This window comes from Galleria mellonella, unplaced genomic scaffold, assembly GCF_026898425.1.
Source record: "Galleria mellonella isolate WM207_F2 unplaced genomic scaffold, CSIRO_AGI_GalMel_v1 utg117, whole genome shotgun sequence".
NCBI classification, from domain to species: Eukaryota; Metazoa; Arthropoda; class Insecta; order Lepidoptera; family Pyralidae; genus Galleria; species Galleria mellonella.
This window is the reverse complement of record NW_026441980.1, coordinates 3582538-3608865: the sequence shown is the minus strand read 5'-3', so window position 1 is coordinate 3608865 and position 26328 is coordinate 3582538. Positions and strand designations below refer to the sequence as shown.

At 30.7% G+C, this 26328-nt stretch overlaps 1 protein-coding gene across 1 annotated transcript in view; it reads right to left on the bottom strand.

The window, feature by feature from the left end:
• Window positions 1-26328, bottom strand: part of LOC113514039 (uncharacterized) — a 399604-nt gene that overhangs the window by 74499 nt on the left and 298777 nt on the right. Inside the window, exons 6-7 of the mRNA XM_052895371.1 lie at window positions 4036-4200; window positions 35-151 (exon numbers count right to left, since the gene is read on the bottom strand). Coding sequence (XP_052751331.1) covers window positions 35-151; window positions 4036-4200 — 282 coding nt within the window. The remainder of the gene's footprint in view (window positions 1-34; window positions 152-4035; window positions 4201-26328) is intronic.

Sequence of the window (26328 nt, the reverse complement as noted above, 5' to 3'; positions counted from 1 at the left end):
TACAAGAATTTGACTTTATTTATATGTTATTCACCTTATTAGACGTTTCCGCAGTAGGCATTGGATCCGTGGCGTCTTCGTCTAATGAACTCTCTTGATTTCTAGGTGTTGGTAGTAACAATGTGTCTTGACTCGGTAACAATTCACCGTCCTGTTGAGTAAACGAAATATATTAGGCACAAATGAGTTGTAGGCGTTTCGGCAGATATTTTTGGAAAATCTTTTTATCTTGTGTATGGAAAAACAACTAGATAGCTGAAAGCTGGAAAAATTATGAAGATAATTCCAGAATATTTTTTTATAATACTTTGAATAGCAAACAAGTTAACATCTCACTTTATGGAAGATAATAACTGTCACGTCACTTATAATGTCAGCATAATATAAAGAATTTTTTATCTAATTTTTAATATTTTTTTATATACTTTGTTCAAGCAATGATTGGATATATAACGTCATCCAAGGACTATATGGACGAAATTTCAATTATTAGAATAGAATACAATTTTTATTTCATCATTATCATCATCATCATCATCGGTTGTTAACTGTCCACTGCTGAATATAGGCTTTGCCTGTAGGTGTCACATAAATTTTTATTTAATATTTTAATTTTAATAGAGAAATAACTATCTTCATAGCTATTTAATAGTTATGCCCATGGTACTGCTCATGTCTATAGACGACGGTTACCACTTTCCATCAGGTGGGCTGTCAGTTTATTTGCCATTCTAAGTTGCGTAAAAAAAGCAATTTGCTCCTTTAAAATATCATTTACCATTAAGTACACGTATATCTCTACCGGCCTATATGAAAGCTTTGACATTTGATGCTTCGCGCACCCTCACCCAAGTAATGTACGAACAAAATAAATTCAGCGCCATGTTTTATACACATAAATGGAATGTCGCTTGTATATATACCACTGTATATAGTAACAACTTTTGCTACACCATAAAATGCGCCGTAACCGCAAAGCTAACCAATAAATAATGAATATGTTCACGACACCGAAATGATTTGGGGAGGAAACTTCGTAAGCTGAGCAACATTAATCAACGTCGCCCACCAATTAGAGAATAACATTGTTCTGAGAAAATCTTGATTGGGAGGGATTCGTGATAGCCAAGAATCAGCAGTAACGATTGTACGAACACTTCATAATTATAACTTAATATATTTGTGTTTAATTATTGAATTTCTATCTAAAATTACTATATCTATAGGTATATATTCTAAGGGATGGATCATAGATGTAATAGAACTTAAATTTATAAAGAACAATACGTAGAATGTGAAACTTAAAAACGAGTATTACATACAAGTAAGTAAATTACTTAATAATAAGATTACATTATTTGTTTGGATAGTAAATTGCGTGTAACAATCAATGTGAAGAGAAAACCATGTATTGATCCATTTGTGGATTAAAAATGGAGAGTTTTTTTTTCTGGATCTACATGTGGTAAATAAACTGAGATCATCAGTGAACACGTTAACGTGTTATATTGTGTCAGTAAATATATTAAGATACAATATTACGTCACTGAATTTATTAAGATGTAACACTGTATTAGTGAACACGTTAAAGTGTAAATACATTAACATACAATATTACATCACTAAATATTTTAAGATGTAAAATAGTGTCAGTGAATAGGTTAAGGAGTAATATTACATCATTGAACACGTTAAGATGTAATACTGTATTAGTGAACACGTTAACGTGTAACATTGTGTCAGTAAATATATTAAGATACAATATTACATCACTTAATATGTTAAGATGTAAATGTAAAACAGTGCCAGTGAATATGTTAAGGTGTAATATTACATCAATGAACACGTTAAGACATAATATTACATAAGTGAACACACAGAAATATAACAACATTTCACCAGTGAATATAGACATTGTAGTGTAGCGACTCGATCGTTGAAAATTATTCGATTTTTATAAAATAAATAAGTCCAATTTTGAACTTTTTTGAGTCATTTAGATGTGTGCCATTGAATTATTTCTCTATTGAATATCACTAATATTATACATAATTTATTAATAGTTAATAATACCATATACATATTTTACAATATCGTCGTTCAGGTCTCTGCGTAGAATAGGTCCTTTCTTTTTCGTGGGTATCATAAGAGGTGACAAAGGGAGTTTATGGTAAAGGGGTGGGCAGCAACGTCTCTCTTTAAACATTACCAAAAGCCAAACTGCGGTCGCCAAACTGCCTGTCAAACGTGGCAACTACTGGCAAAATCTTCATTATGAGGAAGGCTATGTTCACCAGTGGACTGTAAACGACTGATACAACAACGATTTTACAATGTAAAAGAAGCTAATATAGTATACAGAAATACAAATAAAAATACTTTTTTGTTTCGCGTTTGATATGTAATATGTCAATACAAACTTTGCATAGGACTTCGATCGAACGAGTTTTCAACTTCTACGATATTTGAACAGTTTGTTTTTACGAGAATCAGTCCAAAAACATGAGTCAAAAAGAATACTTTTTTTTGTGTATGAAATATTCATAAATACATTGTATTTATGAATATGCTTACTGAAATATAAAACTTCGAGTCTTTTATTGGTATTACCATAAAAAAGTTAAGCTTGTGATAGACAGATGTTAAGTATCTATATGTTTAAACGTATACTAAAAAACCATATCTAGCATCTGTTTAAGTCTAAACAAAGTGTTTTAATAAAAGGTTTTAACAGTAATAAAATTTATTATAGTAACTAAACAATGTTCATAAATTTCGTTTTGTTGAACAGTCTATTATTAAATAGTGTTTGAAAAACAAGAAAGTAACTTATTTTTGTAGTAAATCCACACACATTAAGAGAAAAAATATTACCCACATCGATATAAGAAACTCAGCTGGCTAGTTAGAAATTAGTGCACAATTTGATGGTATGCGCTCAATTCCAGTATCGCGTTTTAGTATTTGATCGTATATCATGGATTTTTTTTATAAATAGATAACGAAGTCTCCATTTCTCGTTAGATTCAAAATCTCTGTTGAATCCTACTTTCTTTCTTTAGTACTATTTTTCTATATTCTCTCTTCCTTTTTTTTTCATTCAGGGTTGCTGGCAATCCAATATAATAATCTCTCATGTATAGTTCTAAAAATAATATATATATATATATATATATATATATATATATATATATATATATATATATATATATATATATATATATATATATACATATATTTATATATATATATATATATATCCATATAATAGTGTGCCACCTACTCTTTGTCTTTTTTTTCAATGTCCTTTATCCATAGGTTGTCTGGAAATGATTGCTTAACGATAAGGACGTCTTTTGTATCATTTCTCATTAAAAGTAACTGTATTTATTATTTTTATAAACAGTGCAATAAAGTGTAAATGTAATAAAATAAAATAAAGTCTAGAAAATATTTTGTAAATGAATATATTTTTAAAAAATGTTATTAATATAATAAAATTGTAACTAAACGATGTTCGTAAATAGGAGATATTTAAGAAAAAAATATTTGAGAGATCTTAATACGAGAAATAGAAGTCAATACAATAATTTAAAGAAATATTGACAGATTGCGTGTTAATTTTGGTATCAAGCAAAAATTACTGTGTGAAATTATATTTGTGATTTTTTTACAGTTGTGTTTTTTAGAAACTGCTGTATATTTTATCTTGATAAGCCATCTAGAAATAATCTATTTCATTACATTTCCTATTTCTGAAATGTATGCATATGCAGTCAAAAAGCTAGTATGTATAATTTTATCTGAGGATATGATCGATCAATCGGACAACGTTAGACTGCGTTTTAGGGATACTAAAATGAAATATTAATTTTTCTGAAAGTTTTTTTACGGTTTACCCTGAATCTTCAAATTAATATATGAATCATTAAAAACGCCATTTGTATATTTTTCATTATGCCATTGTTCGTGTAAAAAAAGACAGCTTAGAAACTGTTAATACTAGATGGCGCTACTGACATACTAGTAGTGTACCTGTATTGTGTCAACGAAGGGTCCAAACGCCTTCCACGGACTGAATATGATGTTGCTATTCTCGTCTATTGGCGGGACCGTGCTTCGGTCTTGACTGTGAGGCACGTCGATGGACACCACGGGACTTGGTAAAATTCGTTGTTGGATGACCGGCTTTCCTTGTATCTGCAAAATTGCAAAATAATAAAGAAACATTAGTAACAGATTAGTTAAATTATCAAGTGTCTTTGTTTCCTACATCTAATGTCTATATGTCAAAAAGTTTTATTACAGAAAAAGAAAAAAAAAACATTTCGAGTGTGTGGAAACACGGTCGGCTTGCTTAGCAGAGAAATATGGATTTGAATTCTATCAGCTCGCTCGAGTGGTCGAAAGGTATTTTTTAATCTATTAAGAATTTAAGATTGCCAGATACATTAAAATATTAAAAAAAATATATATATATTTTCGATTAACTTTTCGGTTTTCGGATAATATCCGCTTATTTGTGCTTTTAACATTTCAATAATTTAACTGCTTAATGGTACATACGTAATGTCTAGGGTGAAAATAATTATTTATTCTAAATGGATTAAGAATAGTAGCTATTATGTTATGTAAGAATTATTAAATTTCCAATTTCAAATCCCTAATTCGAATGCACCTTTTTCCGGTTAATCAATTTATATTTTGCAATTCCAATTTCAAATGTAGATATTTATTTATTATTATTATAAATTTGAAAGTATATATATAAAGTTATATTATCTCTTGTCATTTTAACAAGTCAAGCAGCCGTTAAAAAAATTCACATACTTAATAATTGTTATGAAAAAGTATTTAGACAAAAAACATAAGCTGGTTATTAATTCACTCAGTCATTATTGGTTTATAATTTAGTGTGAGGCGAGATGCTGTAATGTAAATACCGTCCTCACTCCAAAGAAGGCTTTCAGATGCTGAAACAATTGTCATATACTAAGTCATATACGACAAATATACTAAGTTCATTAAACTTTAATTGTTTAATTTCTTACAAAGTTTATGATTTAGTAAAAATACTGAATACTTAGATTATATAGATAGAGCATCGAGTCGCAAAAATGGGTCAACTTTTTGTCAGCTAACTATCAAATTAGCTGACTCGTTTTTTATCAGTGTTCTATATACTTACGCACATAATGTATCTTGACGTATTTGTATTTAATTATTTAATAAATAAAATGAATTTTACACATTAAAAAGATGCAAAAATTATAAAACAAAATAAATATAGATGTTATAAAGAAAACACTAATAACTATTTAACACATAATGTTGTATGAAAAAGTTGATCCGCTTTTTTCGAAGCTTTTGTATGGAGACACTGTATCTATATAATGTAAGGCTGAACAGAATACTGTTACTGTTTGGTATCTGTAGAAGAACGTAATTTTATTGTTTTCAGACTAAATTAATACAGTCCATTTCCACTAATTGGATACTAATCTCGTGACAAAAAAGAAATGTATGAGTTGAACAAATACATAACAAGTCACTTTTGTTATAATTAATTAAATGGAACAAATGTCACACAATAAAAATGATATTACTACATTTACAAAATTTTTGAAGACGTTTATGTGACGGATGGATGGATGTTTGTTAATATTTCACGCAAAAAGCACTGAACGGATTTAGATGAAATTTCATCTATAGATATTATGAAATAACAAATTTTAAAATTAATATATATATATATATATATATATATATATATAATCGATTTTTTCCATCTCCACATATGTATCGTAGATTTTTTTTCATTGTTATGTAGTCATTTACAACGTTATAAATCACATATATATTTTGTTTCGTCAGCTTTTTAAAAAAAATATTTATTTGATCAATCAATAGCAAGACTCAATAATCAATAATCAATAAATTCTCTATACCATATACACAAATGTAGAAACACTTTTGTAAAAAAAGCCACTTCGACAAGGTTTGTATTATATAATTTTTATATATTATATATATATAGAATAACAATTAAGACCTAATTCTTTAAACTCTTTAGGGATTGCATTATACAGTTTCGTACACATATAATAACAATTTTTTTTATCAAATTAGCTGACTCGTTTTTTTATCAGTGTTCTATATACTTACGCATGTAATGTATCTTGACATATCTGTAATAAATTATTTAGTAAATAAAATGAATATTAAAATCTATATATATATATATATATATATATATATATATATATATATATATATATATATATATATATATATATATATATATATATATATATATATATATATATATATATATATATATATATTTTGAAACATTAAAAAGATGCAAAAATTATAAAACAAAATAAATATAGATGTTATAAAGAAAACACTAATAACTATTTAACACATAATGTTGTATGAAAATTAAAAATAAACATAAAATAATCATTTTTACATCCAAAAATGCACTGAAATGGCTCCACTCAGCTTTAATGTATGTCGGTGAAGCTTTTGTATGGAGACACTGTATCTATATAATGTAAGGCTGAACAGAATACTGTTACTGTTTTGTATCTGTAGAAGAACGTAATTTTATTGTTTTCAGTTCGCGCGCCTCTTCGTTTCTGCTTGACCGCTTTTAATTATTTAAGTAGTTCAGTCCATTTCCAGTTCTAATTGGATACTTGCTTTAATCTCGTGACTAATGCAATTAAGAAATGTATGAGTTGAACACAACCTACTTTATGTAATTTGTTCCTTTCTTCAAGCTTTGTTCTTTACAGCTTAAGGTTTGTATACGCTTTTGTTACAGTAGAGGACAATTAATTAAATGGAACTAAATGTCATGTGTCATGAATAAATATTTATTTATATTTATTCTACTACTATTATAAATGTGAAATTTTTTTAAAGACTTTTATGTGACGGATGGATGGATGTTTGTTAATATTTTACGCAAAAACAGCACTGAACAGATTTATATGTAATTTCATACACGTATAGGTATCCTAACTTAACATAGAATATTTTATATACTGATTCATAAGAGTGAAATAGTGGGTTACAGTTTACGAAAAATATAATTGACTGTGCAACGTATTGAACAATATAATTGACCGAGTAATTAAAAAATAACATACATATAATACTCATCTTACATATATATATATAATGTTCTGTATAAAGTAACTCTTTCTTTTTAGTCTAATTTTGCATCAGAATGGGGTCGATTCCTAGTTAGTACTTCTGTAAACTTATCTTTTGACTATTAGAACAACCATAAGTTTAGAGAAATCAGTATAAAATATTAATTATACTTTGATAATTTCGTGAATTTACAACTTTATTATATATAATATACAATAATATAAATAAAATAAAATTATCATATATATATATATATATATATATATATATATATATATATATATATATATATAATATATATATATATATATATATATATATATAACAAATATACTTACACATATATACTATATATGAATATACACAACCATGAGAATAATAGATAGTATTTTAAAAAAGCTCAAAGGACTCGATAGTACTTTTGAAAGACGGTTTATTCGACAGTCTCTTGATGGAATGAGGGAGCATGTCAAATTATATATATTTATATTATATATAGAATAGCAATGTAAGTTAGGACCTATAAAGAATATCACTTCTAATAATATATGACAAAGTCTATTCAGGGCTTGTAAATAATAGTTTAGGTTATATAGCAAATGACGGTCTGCAATCGATAAAATTTCCTCTATATTAACCGTATTCGAGAGCAGACAGTCATTGGTTCAGGATAAACACTATCCCGACTCAATTCTCGTCTACTAGATGGACGGGATAGGGATGTACCTCGATGATTGAGTGTTGTCATCGCTCACTCGCCTTTTCCAGGGATCGCAGCCGGAGACTCCCAAGAGTGTTACGGGAGCCATGATGATTGAGTGGTTGTCATCGCTCACTGCAGCGAGAGAGCTGAACTGTAGTGGTAGGAGTAATAGTCGTCTGGATATCGATTGTCGATATTATGAATTTTAAACCTTAACATAATTGAGTCAAAATTGTGTAAAGTTATTAAATTATCGTTGATTAGTGATGAAGAAATTAAAATTAAATATACTCATAACTTTGAGGTCTATTATGAGTGTTTATATCGAGTCCGTCTGGACACTGATGGCGGAAAAAATGGCGCCCATTTCGATACCGCTCATATCGATCGGATATCTATTTTTGAATATATTAAAAATGTGTTGTCCGATATTATTATTTGGATAACAGACTTTTAACGAATTCTTTATTGGATCAGTATATAGATATTGTGACTATATATAATAGTTACAATATATATATATATTATATAAAAATATAAAAATTATATATATATATATATATATATATATATAATATTTTTATATACAACTTAGAATAACAAGCTGACGGCCCACCTGATGGAAAGTGGTAACCGTTGCCTGAGTATACTGTTTCGCCCATGATACCCCCCATGCGTTGCCATTCCTGAGGACTCGGGTGTTATTCCTCTGTACCCGGTAAATTCACGCCATATCCCATCCTTCAAACCGAAACAGCTATGCAAACACAACTGCTTCACGGTTGAAACACGAATTAGTGTAGGTTGGGTATTGCCTGTCAATCAGTCTTATATAGAAATAAATTCTTTTTATCGAGCATTTCATTGCTTGTTATTTATCGTTTATTGTACTGTAAAATATTAAAAAAAAAAACCTTTTTATATACTATGTATAATTCGTATTTTTTATACTACGAAAATGGCAAATAAACGTACAATCTATCTAATGGTAAATGGTAATGGTAAATGGTCACTGAAGCGTCTATAGCCTGTGAACGTCTGTAACACAAGGGATGTCATGTGCCGATCTTGAAAAAACTATACAACACGATTTTTGCAGAACTTCATACTCTAGTCTCTTGAGAAAACCACGGCAGAGAGTTCATTTCACAGCCTGAGCGTTCGCAGGAGAAAATTCCTCTGAAATCGCATTGTACGCGAATATTTAGGTTCTAGCGTTTAAGAATGAAAAAACTCCTACTTCTGATACAAACAAACTCTTTATCGATTTCTGCCCAATAAATTAAATTTATCGATATTTCATATTCAATCACTAAATATAAAGCGGGAACTGTCGGGTTTATTAAGATCGGAACCGTCATTGGATGCCTATTATGTGCTATTCCCTCGTAAATTATAGGCGTTGAATCCTATCTTTATGAGGCAATGTGTCTTAAACTTATCTATACATAATAAAAATATAATTTTAAGGAGGCTAGATAGATGATAGCCCTTCTAAGCCTATCTATACTAATATAGTAAAGAGGAAAAAAAATATTGTTTGTTTTTAATGGATAAACTCAGAAACAACTGATTTAAAAAAAAATATCCTATAAAAAAATATATTATCAGCTAATCTTATATGTTTTAACAGTCGTTAACTGTCCACTGCTGATTATAGCCTCCCACATAAGGAGGGTTTTGCCAGTAGTTGAGACGCTTGGCAGGAGATTTGGCAACCGCAGTTTGGCCTTTGGTGATGTTTTAAGAGGGACGCTGTTGCTCATACCTCAACTATAAACTCCGCCTTAGTCGTCACTTACACGTCTTTCCACGGGAAAGGAAGGGGTGGCCTAATATATGCCGGGACCTATATAAATTTTACAGATGGTTTTTTAAGGAATTTTTTAGCTTTTTTTCTAATAAAAAATAAAAATATATAGATAAAAAAAATTGGAATACACATGGTAATGATCGTGGCCAGGACAATGGCTGTACCTTCATTTTTAAATTTTCAGTATACTCTGTTATATCCATGGTATTGTTCATGTCTAAGGGCGACATATTAAAGGTATTACTTATAGTATGTATATTAATATTTTCCTTCAGGTAGGCCGTCAGCTTTATAGCCATTTTAATTTGTATAAAAAAAATCACTCTATCTGAAGATCATAAATATTTGTTTCTAAGATATGTTTTTCCAAGTTCATTTTTTAATTCCTTCTACCCAAACGTTGTACGAATGAGATTGCTCAGTAATAAGACAGCTTTTTGAACTACACTATGCTTACTGAAAATTTTTCAAATTTCTGAAATATTGGTGCAATAAAGTGTTAAATAAATAAGTCAATAATTCGACGTGTGATCCTGGCTTAGAATAGGTCTTCCTTTCCCGTAGGTGTCGTAACAGACGACTAAGGGAGCTTATGATGGAGATATGGGCAGCAACGTCCCTCGTAAACATCTCTAAAGCCTGACTGCGGTTGCCAGTACGCCTGTCAAGCGTGGCAACTACTGGCAAAACCCCCCAAGGGGAGGCTTATGTTCGGCAATGGACAGTTAAAGGCTGATATGATGATAATGATTATAAGCACATAATTCGTTAAATTTGTAGATGATTTTATATGCCGCAACATTGAAAAGGCAACCTGTATAAGAATAAAAATGAAATAATATAAATGGAGCTTATTACATTTTGCTTTCTCAGCATCAATAGAGTTACTACAGATGGGGCGTCACGTCGCCGACGTGTTTATTGTCAAGTTATATTCGTTACGCAAGTTCAAGTATTCGGTTTACACCTTACTCCAGGCACTGTTGTTTCATATTCACAAATATAATAAATAATTCTGTATGTAAAATTCTATTATAAGTGTTCAAACCTCTATGATATTTAGAATTTTTGTACCAAATAAAATAAAAAATAAGGATTATAATAAATCATTCATATGAAATTATATTTCTTGCCTGTCTCAAAGGCTGTCATCTAGTATTCTAGTAAGCTTATAAGACTCACGTTTAACAATGATGTAATTTCGAAGAAACTTCGCTTATTAGATATTGCATTCCGAAGCTTAGGACAAAAGTATGGTTTTGCTAATCTAGAATAATGGTTCTGAAATGTAAACTTCTTTAGCCGCGTTAGGCATTTTTTTTTTTAGATGAGTAACCGATACCTCTGTATATAAGTATCTACATATATTGTGTATGTACGTACATAGATACACATGTATGGTGACATTTTTTAAGATTGGAAACACCACTGAATTCGCGACGTTTTTATTGTTTCCATAACCGTCACCTCTTACGATTAAAAAAATACACACGTATTTGATCAAGTTTTCACTTCTGCTGTCAGTCCTGAAGTACCACTATTTTTTTATTTTTTAAATACCAAATTTCCTTGTAATCTGTTTAGGTTGAAAATTCCCGGATAAAGTTTAAAACACTGTCGGAAACAATAAATCTAGTATGTTTATTAAATTCCTGTTTTCCAGTTATTTAATATCTGTTAAGTTGTTGAACCGTGACTGAGTAACAAGTCTCAACGTCTCACAATTTCACGTTCACTAATATTTAGCAAGATTATAATAATCGACTTTAACTATGGCAACACTGGCGTACTTATAACGAGCGATACTCCCAACCTAAATGCTCTTAGTACTACAAGTTTAATTTCGTACTAATTATGCTATGTAATGTTAGCAATTTGCTATCACGTCGGCGCTTGTAAAGGCAGGTTAATTGTTGTGAAGTTTGTTCTATTATTGACAATAGTAATTGTGAAGTTATCAAAAGGCGTAGTCAAGATCTTATAAATTTAAATGGAGTATCAAAAATAGTCTAATATTGGTCAGCGGATTAGCTAAACATTTTTAAATTTAAACGAATTTCACTATTTATTAACATTTTCTCTAATTATTTTTTGTTGTTGACAATAATAAAATATATATATATATAAAATATATATATATATATATATATATATATATATATATATATATATATATATTATATTTTAATGTTATAGACAAGTTCTATAATTAAGAGTTTCTGAAAGGGGCGAGTTATAATATCAAAATCTTTGTATTGTAGTTAAAATACTTATACATTGGCCCAATAACGAATATACTAAATATCGGTTGTCCATCATATAATATTTAAAAGGAGCATCCAATCGAATTTAACATAAATACCCGACTAGTACAGGCGATATTCCTGTGTAAACATGTGATAGAACGGAATAGCAAGTAGTATCTTTTTTTCAGACATACATTAACAGAAATGTATCTAACGTTAGAATCATGTGCTATCTACCTAGAAGAGTAAAACAGATTTGTTTCAAATTTGTTATACAAATAGTTTTCACAGACTAATGCTATATAATAAATATATATTTTATCCAGATTTACGTAGCTAAAGTCATAAGATACAGTTAGAAAATAAAAATTTAAAGATTAGCCTACATTTGCGAGCTAAAGGAGACATTATTTTCACATTTTCCCCCGAATAACCTAAAAGGAATCCTATTACACATGAAGCGTGACAAGACACCCGCCTGACAGCTCGACACGTCCGTTACTGTACTACTAGTGACATCTGTCATCGCAACGATGTTAGTACTGATCACGTGACGCGAGTACAAATTAAATATTGCCATGTCTACTTTATTTTTATTTCACTGTACTATTTTTAAACGCTTTTTTAAGTTTAGAGTTGTAAACGAATATGCTTAGTTTAGATATCATCAATATTATCATATCAGCCTTTAACTGTCTATAGTTGAACATAAGTTTCTCCTTTTGGGGTTTTGCCAGTAGTTGCCACGCTTGGTAGGCAGAATGGTAACCGCATTTAGGCTTTAAGGACGCTCATTCTTTGCCCTCCCTTAGTCGCCTCTTCTGACATCCACTGCCAAAGAAGGGGAGGCATATTCTATGCCGGGACTACACGGCCTAGAATTTAGATATGAAATCATTAATGAAGTTTAAAAATGAAATCCCTTAATCTCACTAATATTAGTAGGAATTAAAGAATAAAGAGGTGATGGCGTTTTATAAAAAAATAGATCTAAACATGTGTAAATATGCACAACTGTATGTATAAATCAGTTTTTTTTTTACTATTAAAAGAGTCTCGCAATTGATCATTTCATCCGATGGAAAGCGATAATGTGGTTTAAAATGGAGCTCGCGGGTTCAAGAATAGCCTATTCACATTTAACTTAAATTGGTGCAGATTATATTTAGATAGAAAAACATAAGCAGAGAGAGACATCCACTCCTTAGCCATGCGCAAGATGAAGGAAGACGCAAAGCACTTCGTGTGTATAAATGGTATGTCTACGACGTAGGGGTGAAGGCTCTCGCCCCATCCAGTTGTCCGATTTCGAAAGTGTACAGTTTTATATAGTTTTCTATCTTCATTAATTAATTAATCTTAAATTAATTAATTACAAAGTTATCATAATTTAATACTATAATTGTAAATTAATATTATCATCATTAATTAATTATTTAATGTTAAATTTGTAAATACTCGTAAATAAGTATTTACGAAACGATTGTAATTTGAGATATTGTTCCCTCAAAAACGGCGAGTTTCGACACGGTTACCAGAAATGTTGTCAGAAGGAAGGGAAATATTTAATATTTTACGATTGTCCATTTCATGTCTATTTCTCTACATGATAGAACAAACTCTTTATGAACCAAGTTAAATTGTCACGAGATCGACCAGGTTATTGTTCGAATGTCAACTAGTAGTCAGCACAATAGACATTTTCTTTTGCAATACTTTTACAAGGAAATAAAACGAATTGCTTACAGTTCGTATACAGATATACTATATTTAGTTATTTAAGAAATGTTGCAGTTTTATGATTATAATTATCACCAAATTTATTTACAGTTTTTTTTTTAAATAGTGCTTTATTTATAGAGTTCCGTTGCAAACTCCTTATTTCCGTTACAAAACCCTTATTTCGTTTGTTAGTCCATTGCATAAGACCTAAATCTCATCATTATTGAACCATCTTAATTTTACAGCGTATGACAGAAAAAAAGTATAAAAAGACTATTGATGTTACTCTAAGGCCCATTTCTTTAGTCAGTAAATTGTAAGAGTGTCCCATAGACAAACCAAATTTAAGATTAATATTAAAAATTTCTATAAATATCTAAGTTACTTTATTGCAGTTAGTGAATACAATTCTTTTACAATTATACGTGCATGTAATAAATTTTCACCACGGAATAACTAAAGGTATGTACGAGCAAAAGTCATGTGTATGTATGGGTAATTTATTCGAGTCTCGTCCCCGGCTCGCCTTTGTGTTGCTAATTCCATTTTATTCTTTTATTCTCTATCATTAAGTTCAAAATATAGCTAAGGTTTTTTAACAAGCGCTTCCCTTTAAAGAATAAGATATAACCGAGTAATGTCATAAAAAAGTCGGTATTCTATTATGGATATTTACTTACAAGTATGTGTTCAGTCTTAATGGTTTTTTTTTTAATGGAAGATAATGGGATAATAACCCCAGCTGCGCTAACGGTATACGCTGGCGGGGCACCACCGAATGAGTGATGATACGTCGTAATGAAAATTCAGGTCAGTCAGCTCATCGTGATGAATATGCCTGGAATTTAGCATGATACTTCTCCACGTGGAGGTCAACCTGACAGAGTATATTGCTAGCAATAGGACTGGTAGCCCGCATTACTAACAATCCCTTGTCCTCCAGTCTTATATGGTTAGAATATGAATAAATATGTTTATATATGTACGTAGAGTGCAAACGAGTATACGGCTCACCTGATGGTAAGTGAATACTACTACCAAAGAGCACTCACAAGACCGAATGAACGCCTTATGTGCTGTCAACCATTTAAAAAGAAGTTTGCTATTTTCTTGAAGATTACGATATCGTATCGTTTCGGAAGTATTGCTGCTGGAAGCTGATTCCAAAGAGTGGTTGTGCGCCAAAGTTAAAACGTCAAAGTTAAAGTTTTAAGCGTCCCCCTTAAAACATTTCTAAGAGTCTAACTGCGGTTGCCAACCTGCATGCCTAGCGTGGCAACTACTAGTAAAACTGCCCTTATGTTCAGCAGTAGATAATTAATGGCTGAAATAATATAAATAATCATCTATATACAGGTGCTAATAATTAATATGTTAAAAGTCTGTTATCCAAAAAATAATATTGGAAAACAGACTTTAAACATTTGAAAATAAATATCCGACCGATATAGGCGATATCGAAATAAGTGCCTTTTTTCCGCCATCAATGTCCAGAGAAACCCAATATATAGATATCGGATCAATATCCATATTACCCATGCTTAGTTAGGAGTATAGAATGTAAATTATTATTTAACCAAGCTTAATTTAAAGCGTTTTTAAACCGTATGTTTTTATGATTCCAAGGTCCAAATTTGAATGCAATTTCAACTGAAAAAAACTCAATCGTTGCTTATATCAAACAAAAATCGAATTATACAAGTAACTAATAAATTTATGTGAATACAAACTACCAAATTGTGTTAATTCTCAAAAAAAGTGCAGATAAATTTAAGCGTAATTTGAATATAAAATCCACGTATTAAATTAAACAGTTTGACCGTCTCGGGACTCTAATATAAGCCATTACGTGTCACAGACTATGAATTTAAAACATTTTCAATTCACAAACCACTCAGTGTAATTTCATTCGCTTCATCTTTTTAAATCTGTTGGTTAGCAAAATATTGATTCGGGATTAGCAATTCAACGTAATCGAACACAATGTTCCTCTCGGTACTTAAGTAGCGCTTAAATAATAAGAGATAGAACCATGGAATTCGCTTTTATCTTTGTACATCCTGTTGTATTGCCAAGGAATTTATACGAGCTCATCTCGCTTTGTTGGGGAAATCAGAAAAGCCAGAGAGGAATAATACAAGTCGTCTGTAACTCGCAAGTGAAAGAACACGAATTTGAGTAGTTTATTTATATCCCCGTTGCGGTGACAGTGTAAGAATATAATGTGTTACCACTCTATTTCATCCCCTTTATGTTGTAAGCGACTTAGGGGACAAAGCACCATACAATACTATGAAAGAAGAAAAATTAGAAATAATACTTCATTACAATATTTTTTCTAAATGATAAATAAATGATACCAGAATGTCGCAGACCGTTTATGCCTTCAAAGCTCGATTAAAAAAGATTTTATAATATAATTGACAGTTGAGTTACTTATATGTATTATTCTATGTTTATATATATATATATATATATATATATATATATATATATATATATATATATATATATATATATATATATATATATATATATATATATATATATATATACTGAATATAAATATGCATAGCAGAGGACAGTTAATGGCTGATATGATGGTAATGATGAGGCGATGAATAAATTAAAAATTCAAATACAGGACTTATTTGTACAAAATTAAGTTTACCTCTGTTGTATTTCCTATATTCATGTAACAGGTCAAGGGTGAGTCGACTTCGCGTAATGAGAGTTCCATATCAAAATGTCGTAGATGAACAAGAAGAAAAAGGAAAATGCTCTTGAATTCAACCCTAGTCAGACGCCTTTGTTGTTTGTTGTTTTATAGTGAACGTAACACTCAACGTGCTTTACACCAAGCATATTAGAATACAACAAAAAGTAACACGAAATCTTACTAATAAAGTTATAACTAGACAGTATCTGCATACGGGAGATAGTTAAAAAACAATAATAATATAAAAGATCTTAATATAATCAATAAAAAAGGGTGAACACAAAAGATCATAGAAAGGTCGTAATGTCACAGGCACAGCTTAAAAATAACCGGTTTTTTAGTAATAATAATAACAAAACCAAAATATATCAAAACATTAATTTTTACAAATGAATGTTTGTTTTAGCAATACGCAAAAACTGCTGCACCAAATTAAATGTGATTTTTCACACTTGTATTCCTGCAAGTCTAACTTAAAATTTGGTATATGTTTTATTTTGATACGTCATCTAGAAATAGTATAATTTATTGGTTTTCCTACATCTGAAAGAACCACGCGTACGAAATAATGGGCGAAAAATTAGTATTTTAATAAAATGGTAAAATGGAACAAATAAAAGTAATAGGTTCATAAAAATGAAAAGAAATCTTGAATACTATAATATTAGCAGTTCAAGACTAAGTTCAAGTAGGTTTATTTGAGAACTAATCTCAACTGAAGTACATAATAGGCTCTTGTCGTATTTTTTTGTAATATTAGAATTTCTATTATTCGCTTGTGCCATTGAAATTATATTCTTTACCTTATAACATAAGGATTGTAATTGAATACCGAGAATGAGTAAGAACGTAATTTTAGTACATTGAAATGGGACACTCACTAATTGGCTGCCCTTATTATAAACGATCTAACGTTTTAAAATTCAGAAATACTATAGTGTTATTACTTTTGCCTGTAAATAGACTTTTAATTAAAAAAAAAAAAAAAACTTTAATTTCAATAAGTGTTTGACCAGTGCATATTGCCAGGGATGAATTAGAGAATTGAAAATTTATCGCATACAGCTAGTTGTATGAGGACGTTTCAAGTTACTATGTAAGCAATGGAAAGAAATATGCTCGGAATTTTACTGCATTAGAATTCGAATTGTGAATATCCCTAAAAGAAAAAAGCAAGCGACATAGTTCGTGGAATCTGCAAGCTAAAATGCTAATGGACCTTTGCTAGGTTTTGTTTCCATAATAATTCAATATTTGACCACACGATTCTGAGCAGAGACAGTTTAGTCCACGAAAGAAACCAAATCAAACAAGGAAGTTTTTCATTTAATAGTTAAATAAATGATTATGGAATACGTTAGTGAGGTACCAGAGAAGGTGATATAAAAGCGGGTCAGTTGATTCGTCCAGAATTAACTATGATAGTTTCTAAGGGAGACTACGTGAAGGTCTTTTTGATGGGCTATATTGCTAGATATGAGGCTGTTAGCTTGTGTTACTCACAATCGCTTTTATTCCGTCTATCTACGGCTAACCATACTATGCCCACGCGTAAAGTAATTAGACCAAATAATAACCGATGGGGACGAAAGTGTCTCAAGTAGAAACCCGTAAGTAAGCGAAGTATGAAGTAACTACCATGAAAATCTCAAAAAAAATTCTTACCTTTAGACAATAGATTCCTGCTTAATCTTATATCATTATGCCTAACTCTTTTGAGTAAAAACAACATTTATGTATTAACAAGGGTTCTCACTGTACACCGCAAACGAAATAAGTACATGATCTAACTAGGATTATGCCCAAAAACTGTTTGCAAGTTCTGTTATGATTAGGAACAAATGTCACAGCAAATAGTTTGTAGCTGCAACCAATTCTTGCACAAACGATATATCTTTTTAGAAAATATACTTTATATCTTAAAGAAATAAAAATTATCGCTTCTAAGAGCATCTTAAAATTCCTATCGCTGACAGAAAGTAGCAGCGAACTTTAAAAAGGGCAAACACAATAGATCGCAGAAGTCGCAATGTTACCGACTTTTCTGTCTGACAAAACCTCATCTGATGGCAAGACCTAACATGAAAAGGCATTTACCCAGAAGATGAATATTTAGATTGTATTGGTAGTATCGGAGAGAGTTACCCCAAAAAGGATTGCCTTATGCAAATGGTGCAAGATCAAACTTTGGAGAGATAAACGAGGAAGATGTATGTTCAGTTAGGGTTTGCATTGACGATTTATGGATAAATTGATTAAAAAATTTCCACATTCACATTTCTAGATACGGAACCCTATGATACAAGAACAGACTTGATACATTTATTATTCACATCGGATGCTCTTCGTTGGTATTCACGGAGTAGGAGAGAGCGGTATGGCGTAAATTTCCTTTCATGTAATTATTGTAGCGTAGATATAAACAAGGTGATATGGCGACACTCGTATGACGCACGTCTGAATAATTCTATCAAGAAACAAGTAATATGTAAAACTAGTCATGCCCGTGACTTTATCTGCGTATTACAGACTATGGTATTCACGTAAATAGGGCAATGAAAACTTTCAATTATGTAGGATTTCAAGCTTATTTGCCATCCGTCGAAGTAAAATTAATTTAAGCCATTAATTTATTAATAATGAGCAAGCTGAAGTGGCAATGGACTGGTCACATAGCTCGAAGAACCGATAATCGATGTATAAGGAAGGTTCTTGAGTGGCGAGCCTGTACGGACAAACGTAGTGTAGGATGACCTTCTATTAGATGGAGTGACAATCTCAAATGCATTGTAGGAAGTCATTTGATGCAGGTGGCTCAGGACCGTTCCTTAAAACAGTATATAGGCCTATGTCCACCAGAGGACGACTAATATATAATAATTTCAGCCATTATTAATATTGCCAATATTAATAATGGCTGAAATGATGATGATGAAAGTAATTAATTATTTCAATATTTTAAGCAATTTATATTTAATTAATTTAAGTGACACAGTGTATTTTTTATATGTCATGCAAATTATTTTTACCTTTGTCACAATTAAACTCGTTTTTTTTTTACGGGAAACTCAATCTTAATTATGATAGAAATCCCTTTTTTATACGAAACATAATCTATTATTTCCTAAGAAATCCAACAAATTACGCAGCGTAAGAAAACATACAACTGTGAAAGTTTATAATCGAGGAAAAGCCGGTTGGGGTTGTAAAAGTTTATACTATGAAATATAGGTGGTGGAAATTATTGTTTTTGCACTTTAAAACAACAATAAACCGTTCATTAAGCGTTTCCTCCAGTAACTCGGTTGCGTGTTGGTTCAACATACTTTATTGGCTGTAAAACTTTCATAGGTTCTATAATTGTTATGTCGCAATGATGTTTTAATACGAGTGTGGATGTCGGAGTCTTTTAAGTTATGAACATGCGTCGTTTATTAGAGCATTTATAATTTACATGCTTACTATCCTATGATTTGAGATAATATTTAATACCATAAAACAAAGACAGTAAACAAGCATATGACCCGTCTCATGGTAAATGGTTATATTTTTTTAATTTTTTTTTATACTGATGGTAAATGGTTATTATTTTAATTTTTTTTCGTCCATACAATTTAGAATCAGGTGTTATTCCTCTGTACCCAGTAAATTCACGCCATACGAAACACAGCCATGCAAACACAACTGCACGGTCAATACTAGGGAAGTTACTGATGGAATATATGTCCTTTTTGCAGAACCCCATACAAAGAAGAGAGATAAGGAATCATGAACAGTAGTAAGAAATAAAAAGAAAATATTTGTTAATTAAGATATCATGGTTATGTGGTCCAGCATAGAACAGACCATTCCTTCCTTTGCCGTGGGTGTCGTAAGAGTCGACTAAGGGAGGGCATAGAATGGAAAGCAGCGTCCCTCCTAAAACATCTCTAAAGCCTGAGTATTGCCAATTCGCCTACTAAGCGTGGTAAATACTGACCAAACTCCCCAAGGCGGAAGCTTATGTTCAGCAGTGGACAGGTTGATATGATGATGATGATGATGATATTATTTTAAAGGGGCAATTTGTATTTCTTTTTATTGTTCGTAATATAGTTTTATCGAAAAGGATACAAAATTTGTAATTTAGACAGGATAACTGGTTGTGTGTGTGTGTTTTTTTTATATAACTCCAAGCTGATGGCTGATGGAAAGTGGTAACCCATAGACTAAATTCACCCATGTCGTTACCATTCCTGAGGACTTAGGTGTTATTCCTCTGTACCCTGTAAATTCACGCAAAATGCACTGCCATAAGCCCACCATTCAAACCAAAACACAGCCATGCAAACATAACTGTTTCACGGTAGAAACTATGTCAACTGATATTAAGTAGTTCATAACAAATGATAAAAAAACATTTTCATACTGGTAAAAACGTAGCGATGTAAGATTACTTATTTTCCGCGGCTTCACCTGCGTGAATCAGTATATAACATATCCTGTGTACTAAATTAGAATACAAGTTGTCTGTTTGCCAAATTTCATTTAAATCCGTTCAGAACTTTTTCATGAAAGAGTAACAAACATTCATTATAACATACTTTCTAATTGTTACCATTAACAGGATGTAAATTATGTATGTGTAAGTACCTAATATTGCCGGTTTGTTTACTAAATTTGACTCAAATCCATTTAACCGTTTGAAGGTAATCGAGTAAGAAGCATTCATGCATCTTGTTATTAAATATTAGTACGGAGATTAGAATGATTATTTATGCAAATTCAATTTAACTTACCATATGTTAATATAATATACATATAGTAGAAAGCAACAACAATATATCTAATAGATTTATCGATTCCTGAAGCAACGGTAGTTAAGAAGTTTGAAGTAAACATTTCTCAGAACATGCGAGTATGCAGAAGACAGTATGAAAGTCGATTATTTAACTAAAGTAACCTGGTAATAATATAAATATTGTTACATATGTTTGTTTGAATCGTGCATCTAATGTATGTAGGTATGTTGCAATTATCTGTCAATTTTCAAAAACAAGTAAATAATTTCAATATTTCTCATTAATTACTTGAATACTGCTTAGATAGTGAACAATCAAAAAAGTAATCAGGGTTGTGTTCCTCAAAAAGAAAATTTAAATTACTTGTGGCAATAAATTAAATTCAATTTTAATAAAATTTCTGTTGGACCAATCTGTAAGTACATATTTTTAGATAAAAAATACTTTTCCAAATCGGTTTACAACTGATGCAGTTATGAGGTAAAAAACATAACTAAATAGATAACCTAACCTTCTTTTAGAAGTTGATTCAAAACTTTAAAAAAAAAGTATATATATATATATATATATATATATATATATATATATATATATATATATATATATATATATATTTTTTCTTATTTTTTTAAGTTTTAAAACACTTGTGTCGTAAATTCCAATTTTAAATATATCATAAGAAAGAATCTTAATACTTGATTATAATTTGTTTTTAAATAGGTGATATAATTTTCCTTTTTTTTTTTTACTATTACGTGTTGCAAAGCTATTTCTAAATTGATTCATAAAATAAAAAAAAGCAGTTGTGTACTTTTCTTTCGATACACAGAAAAATCATATCCTAAATAAACATAGAGAATCCTTTTATCCTAATTCATAGAAGCGTAGATGCGGGATATAGCTAGTAAGCATATATACATATATAGAAGTTTGAATTGTATTTCCCAAAGTAAATAATTTGTAAGTGACATTTCCCCGAAAGGAAATAATGCCTCCCCTTATACCAATTCCTTGATAGAATAATAATACAACAAAGTTTAGTTTGTTCCAAACTTACAGCTTTTATTTGAAAAACAAAGTTGTTTAGAAGGTGTTTTTCTTTGATAAGAAACTTATTTCTGTATGTATTTGATACTGATAATAATATTTTTAAGATTAATAATAAAGACTCTAATGAGAGAGAGAGATTTTGTACAAAAGTCGTTTGCTTGAGAACCTCTGTCCCATTCGTGTTTCTACCGTGAAGCAGTTGTGTTTGCATGGCTGTGTTTCGATTTGAAGGGTGCGATATGGCAGTGAGTTTACAGTGTACAGAGAAATAACATCTGAATCGTCAGGAATGGAAAAGCATAAAGGGTATCATGGGCGAAACAGTATACTCTGTTATGTCTATAGCACTGCTCATGTCTATAGGCGACGGTTACCACTTTCCATCAGGTGAGCCGTCAGCTTATTTGCTATTCTAAGTTGTATAAAAAAAATGCAGATAACATATTCGGATTATGTTGCCAATGAATATGTCAAGTAGAGGCAGCATCTCATTCAAACATAACGGGCTTAGAGGATAAATCTTTGATCCGGGACTTTTGACGTTTAATTATGTTACCCACATACATGTTACCTGCGAAGGGTATTAACTGTATATTATGACATACATATTATGTGTACTGTTGTTAGAAATAGATTTTTTTTTATTGTATTTTAAAAACGTTTATCCGTGACTTAGTCCGCGTGATCGGGATACGTATACTGACCATGATAGAAAGTGACCTGTATTCTTTTCCATCCCATATAGTACATACCTCATGGTGTGGTCGCGGCATGCCACCCCTTCGTGGATACCTTAAGAGGCGACAAAGTGAACTTTATAGTTGAGGGATGGCCAGTAGCGTCTGTCTTAAAATATCACCAAAGGCTAACTGCGGTTGCCAACCAGTCTGCCAAGCGTGGTAACTATTGGCAAATTCCCCCTATAGGGGGAGGCTTATGTTCAGCAATGGACAGTTAAAGGTCGATATGATTATTTTTTTTATCTCACGAACTATGAGATATGAAATGCAACAGATTTGAATTTAGGAATAGTTTTAAAGTTTATTGACCTACACATAATGCATAATATATATATATATATATATATATATATATATATATATATATATATATATATATATATATATATATATAAAGATTTAAAATTTAAAAATGATCCCGGAGTATCATATGACAGGACTTTATTTATGTCTTCTAATATCATTTTTTAATTATTTTTAAATAGTTTTAAACTTATTATCAAAAATGTAAAAAAAAATCTACGAGGTAATTTTCATTAAATCTGTGGTATGACTTCCATGAATACTATTTTATATTATTTAGCGAGATTTACTAACAAATATAGAAATATCTTTGTTAACTTTATTTATTTATAATATTAAGTAGGATATCAACAGATGTGGCGCTTAATACATTTCGCTTTTTCAGCGTCTACAAAGGGGTAGGAGCGATTCGCCTCTAAACTCGTATTCCAGTGACGACTGCGAGGGTCGGGCGCATATAATAGTCGGTTTATGGAGACACTTAGCGACAACATGCGTCAAAATGTATACATTTTATTTTCATTTTTAGAGTTCCGTACCAAAAAGGTACAAAGGAACCCTATGTTGCGACTTTGCGACTTTCTGTGTTCGTTTGTTCCTATGTCGCAGCGCCATGTCTCAGCAAACACTCATGCTATAAATTTTAAATTTGGAATACTTATATATATATATATATATATATATATATATATATATATATATATATATATATATATATATATATATATATATATATATATATATATATTATTAGAGCAAACATATTGCAGTAGTAATAATCATATATTATATGGCCATGTGATCCTGGCATAGAATAAGCCACCTCTTCTTTTCTCGTGGGTGTGATAAGAGCCGACTAAGGGAAGGCAAGGGGTGGGCAGCAGCGTCCCTCTTAAAACATTTCTAAAGCCTTACTGCGGTTGCCAATCCGCCTGCTGCTGTCAAGTGTAGCAACTATTGGCAAAACCCCCCAAGGGGAAGGGTTATGTTCAGCAATGGACAGTTAAAGGCCGATATGATGATGATGATGATGATATATTATATAAATAGATACACACGTCGAACATTTTGATTTCCCATACTGACACGGTGTACTAAGTTGTTTAGTTAGTATGGGATTCGATTTGGATTATTTAGAGTTCTTATGGATATATTTTTTGTTTTCAAATAATAAAGAAAGAAAAAGATATGCGTTTAGTGCTTAATTTTTAATTTAATTACAAAATAAAAATATTTTAACAATAAACAAAAATTAACATAAAGAAAAGGACTAAAATAGTATCGTTCAGCTAAAGCTCAGGTGTTATTCCTCTGAATGTCAACGCATGGGGGGTATCATGGGCGAAACAGTATACTCTGTTATGTCCATGGTACTGCTCATGTCTATAGGCGACGGCTATCACTTTCCATCAGGTGGGCCGTCAGCTTGTTTGCCATTCTAAGTTGTATAAAAAAAAATAGCATTACCTTTTGAACGCGATATGACATGTTTTATGTGCTGCTAATGATTTTCAATCAACTTTAAAAACAACGAGGGTCTCAAACAGGTTTTATTTTTTATATTAGTTACCTTATAACTCCGTCAATTGTAAATCGATTTGAAAAATTAACTTTTTTTTTAAAAAAAATACATTTACAGATTGGTCTCATAGAAATTTTAACAAAATCAGTTCCTTAGTTTTGTTTTGTCACAACTGACGTTGGTTTTTTTTTGTATGACCCAATTTTTAACTATAATTCCACCCTGTATGAGAGGGGGGCATGGAGTATTTATATTGTAATCTTAAATTAGATTAGACAGATAGAATATTTCTATACAGATATTTCGAGAAAAACAGGTCCACTTTTCCATACAAATTTGCGTGATAAATCGTTATGAGTTTTTCCTTTACAACTTTTATATTTAGTCTTATAATTTTTGTATCTTTTTAATGTGTAAACACTCATCTTATTTATTAAATAATTAAATATAGATACGTTAAGATACAATATGTGCGTGAGTATCTACAATACTGATAAAAAACGAGTTAGTTAATTTGACAATTATGTAGCTAACGAAAAGTCGACCCGTTTTTGAGACTCGATGTTCTATCTATATAATTTAAGATTGCACATTTTTTTTTATGGTTTGCGGTACAGTATTTAAGGCATCCTGCCCTCGCTATTGAATACGGGTGACGGAATGCCTACATAAGAGGGTACATGATAGGTGCAATTTAGACGCCCTAATACTCCTCAAATATTGCTTCTAAGATTGTACTGTACTGCTTATACTGTAGTAAAACCGTGCAATTTTGCTCGAATGCCGCTCATTGTTTATCCTACAGTTCTGGATTATATTGCCGGCATAATCTCAAGCACTAAGCAGTTTCCCATTCAGCCGGCTTAAAATAATTCGCGGCAAGTTTTTTAAATAATGACACTGGCTAATATTAAGGGTCGAAATGCTGTTTTTAAGTTTCGAACTCGAAAAAAGTGCTACATCACGCGACATTAGTAGCGAGGAAATACACACTTTTACAGTTAGAAATCAGTTTAAAACAAATTTTGCTGACTTCCTTTTTCTGGTAATCTATTTTTGTATTAGGGTTCTGTACTGAAAAAGAGGAAAAGGTAATTTCATTTATCTGTACTTACTATAAAAGCTGAATATTATTAGCACTAAAGTTTATGTAAAAACAAAGAGTTATGATCATTATAATAATGTTTCAAAAACCGACATCAGTTTTTTTTTATTTCAGACAACTTGAGTCCATTTTTTGTTAGTAAGTATACTTAAAATTTGTTAATATGCATTAATAATAATTTTAATTAAAATTTATTAATTTGATACTAATTTGGCAAGCATTTTCACAAGAGGACTATCTAATTTATTTACAAACATGTTCAGGATACTGTTGCCACTCCCGCGTATTGTATAAAAAGAACGAAGCTGCCTTTTACGTCAGACTGCGTCAAAACCATCTGTACGAGTTTCGGCAAACATCGCTGAGGCACTACAGAAGCACAATAGTCGCAACAGCAACCTGACTTGTTTTGGGTACTTCAAATATTTTTATATAAAAAAATCCAGTTATTTTGATT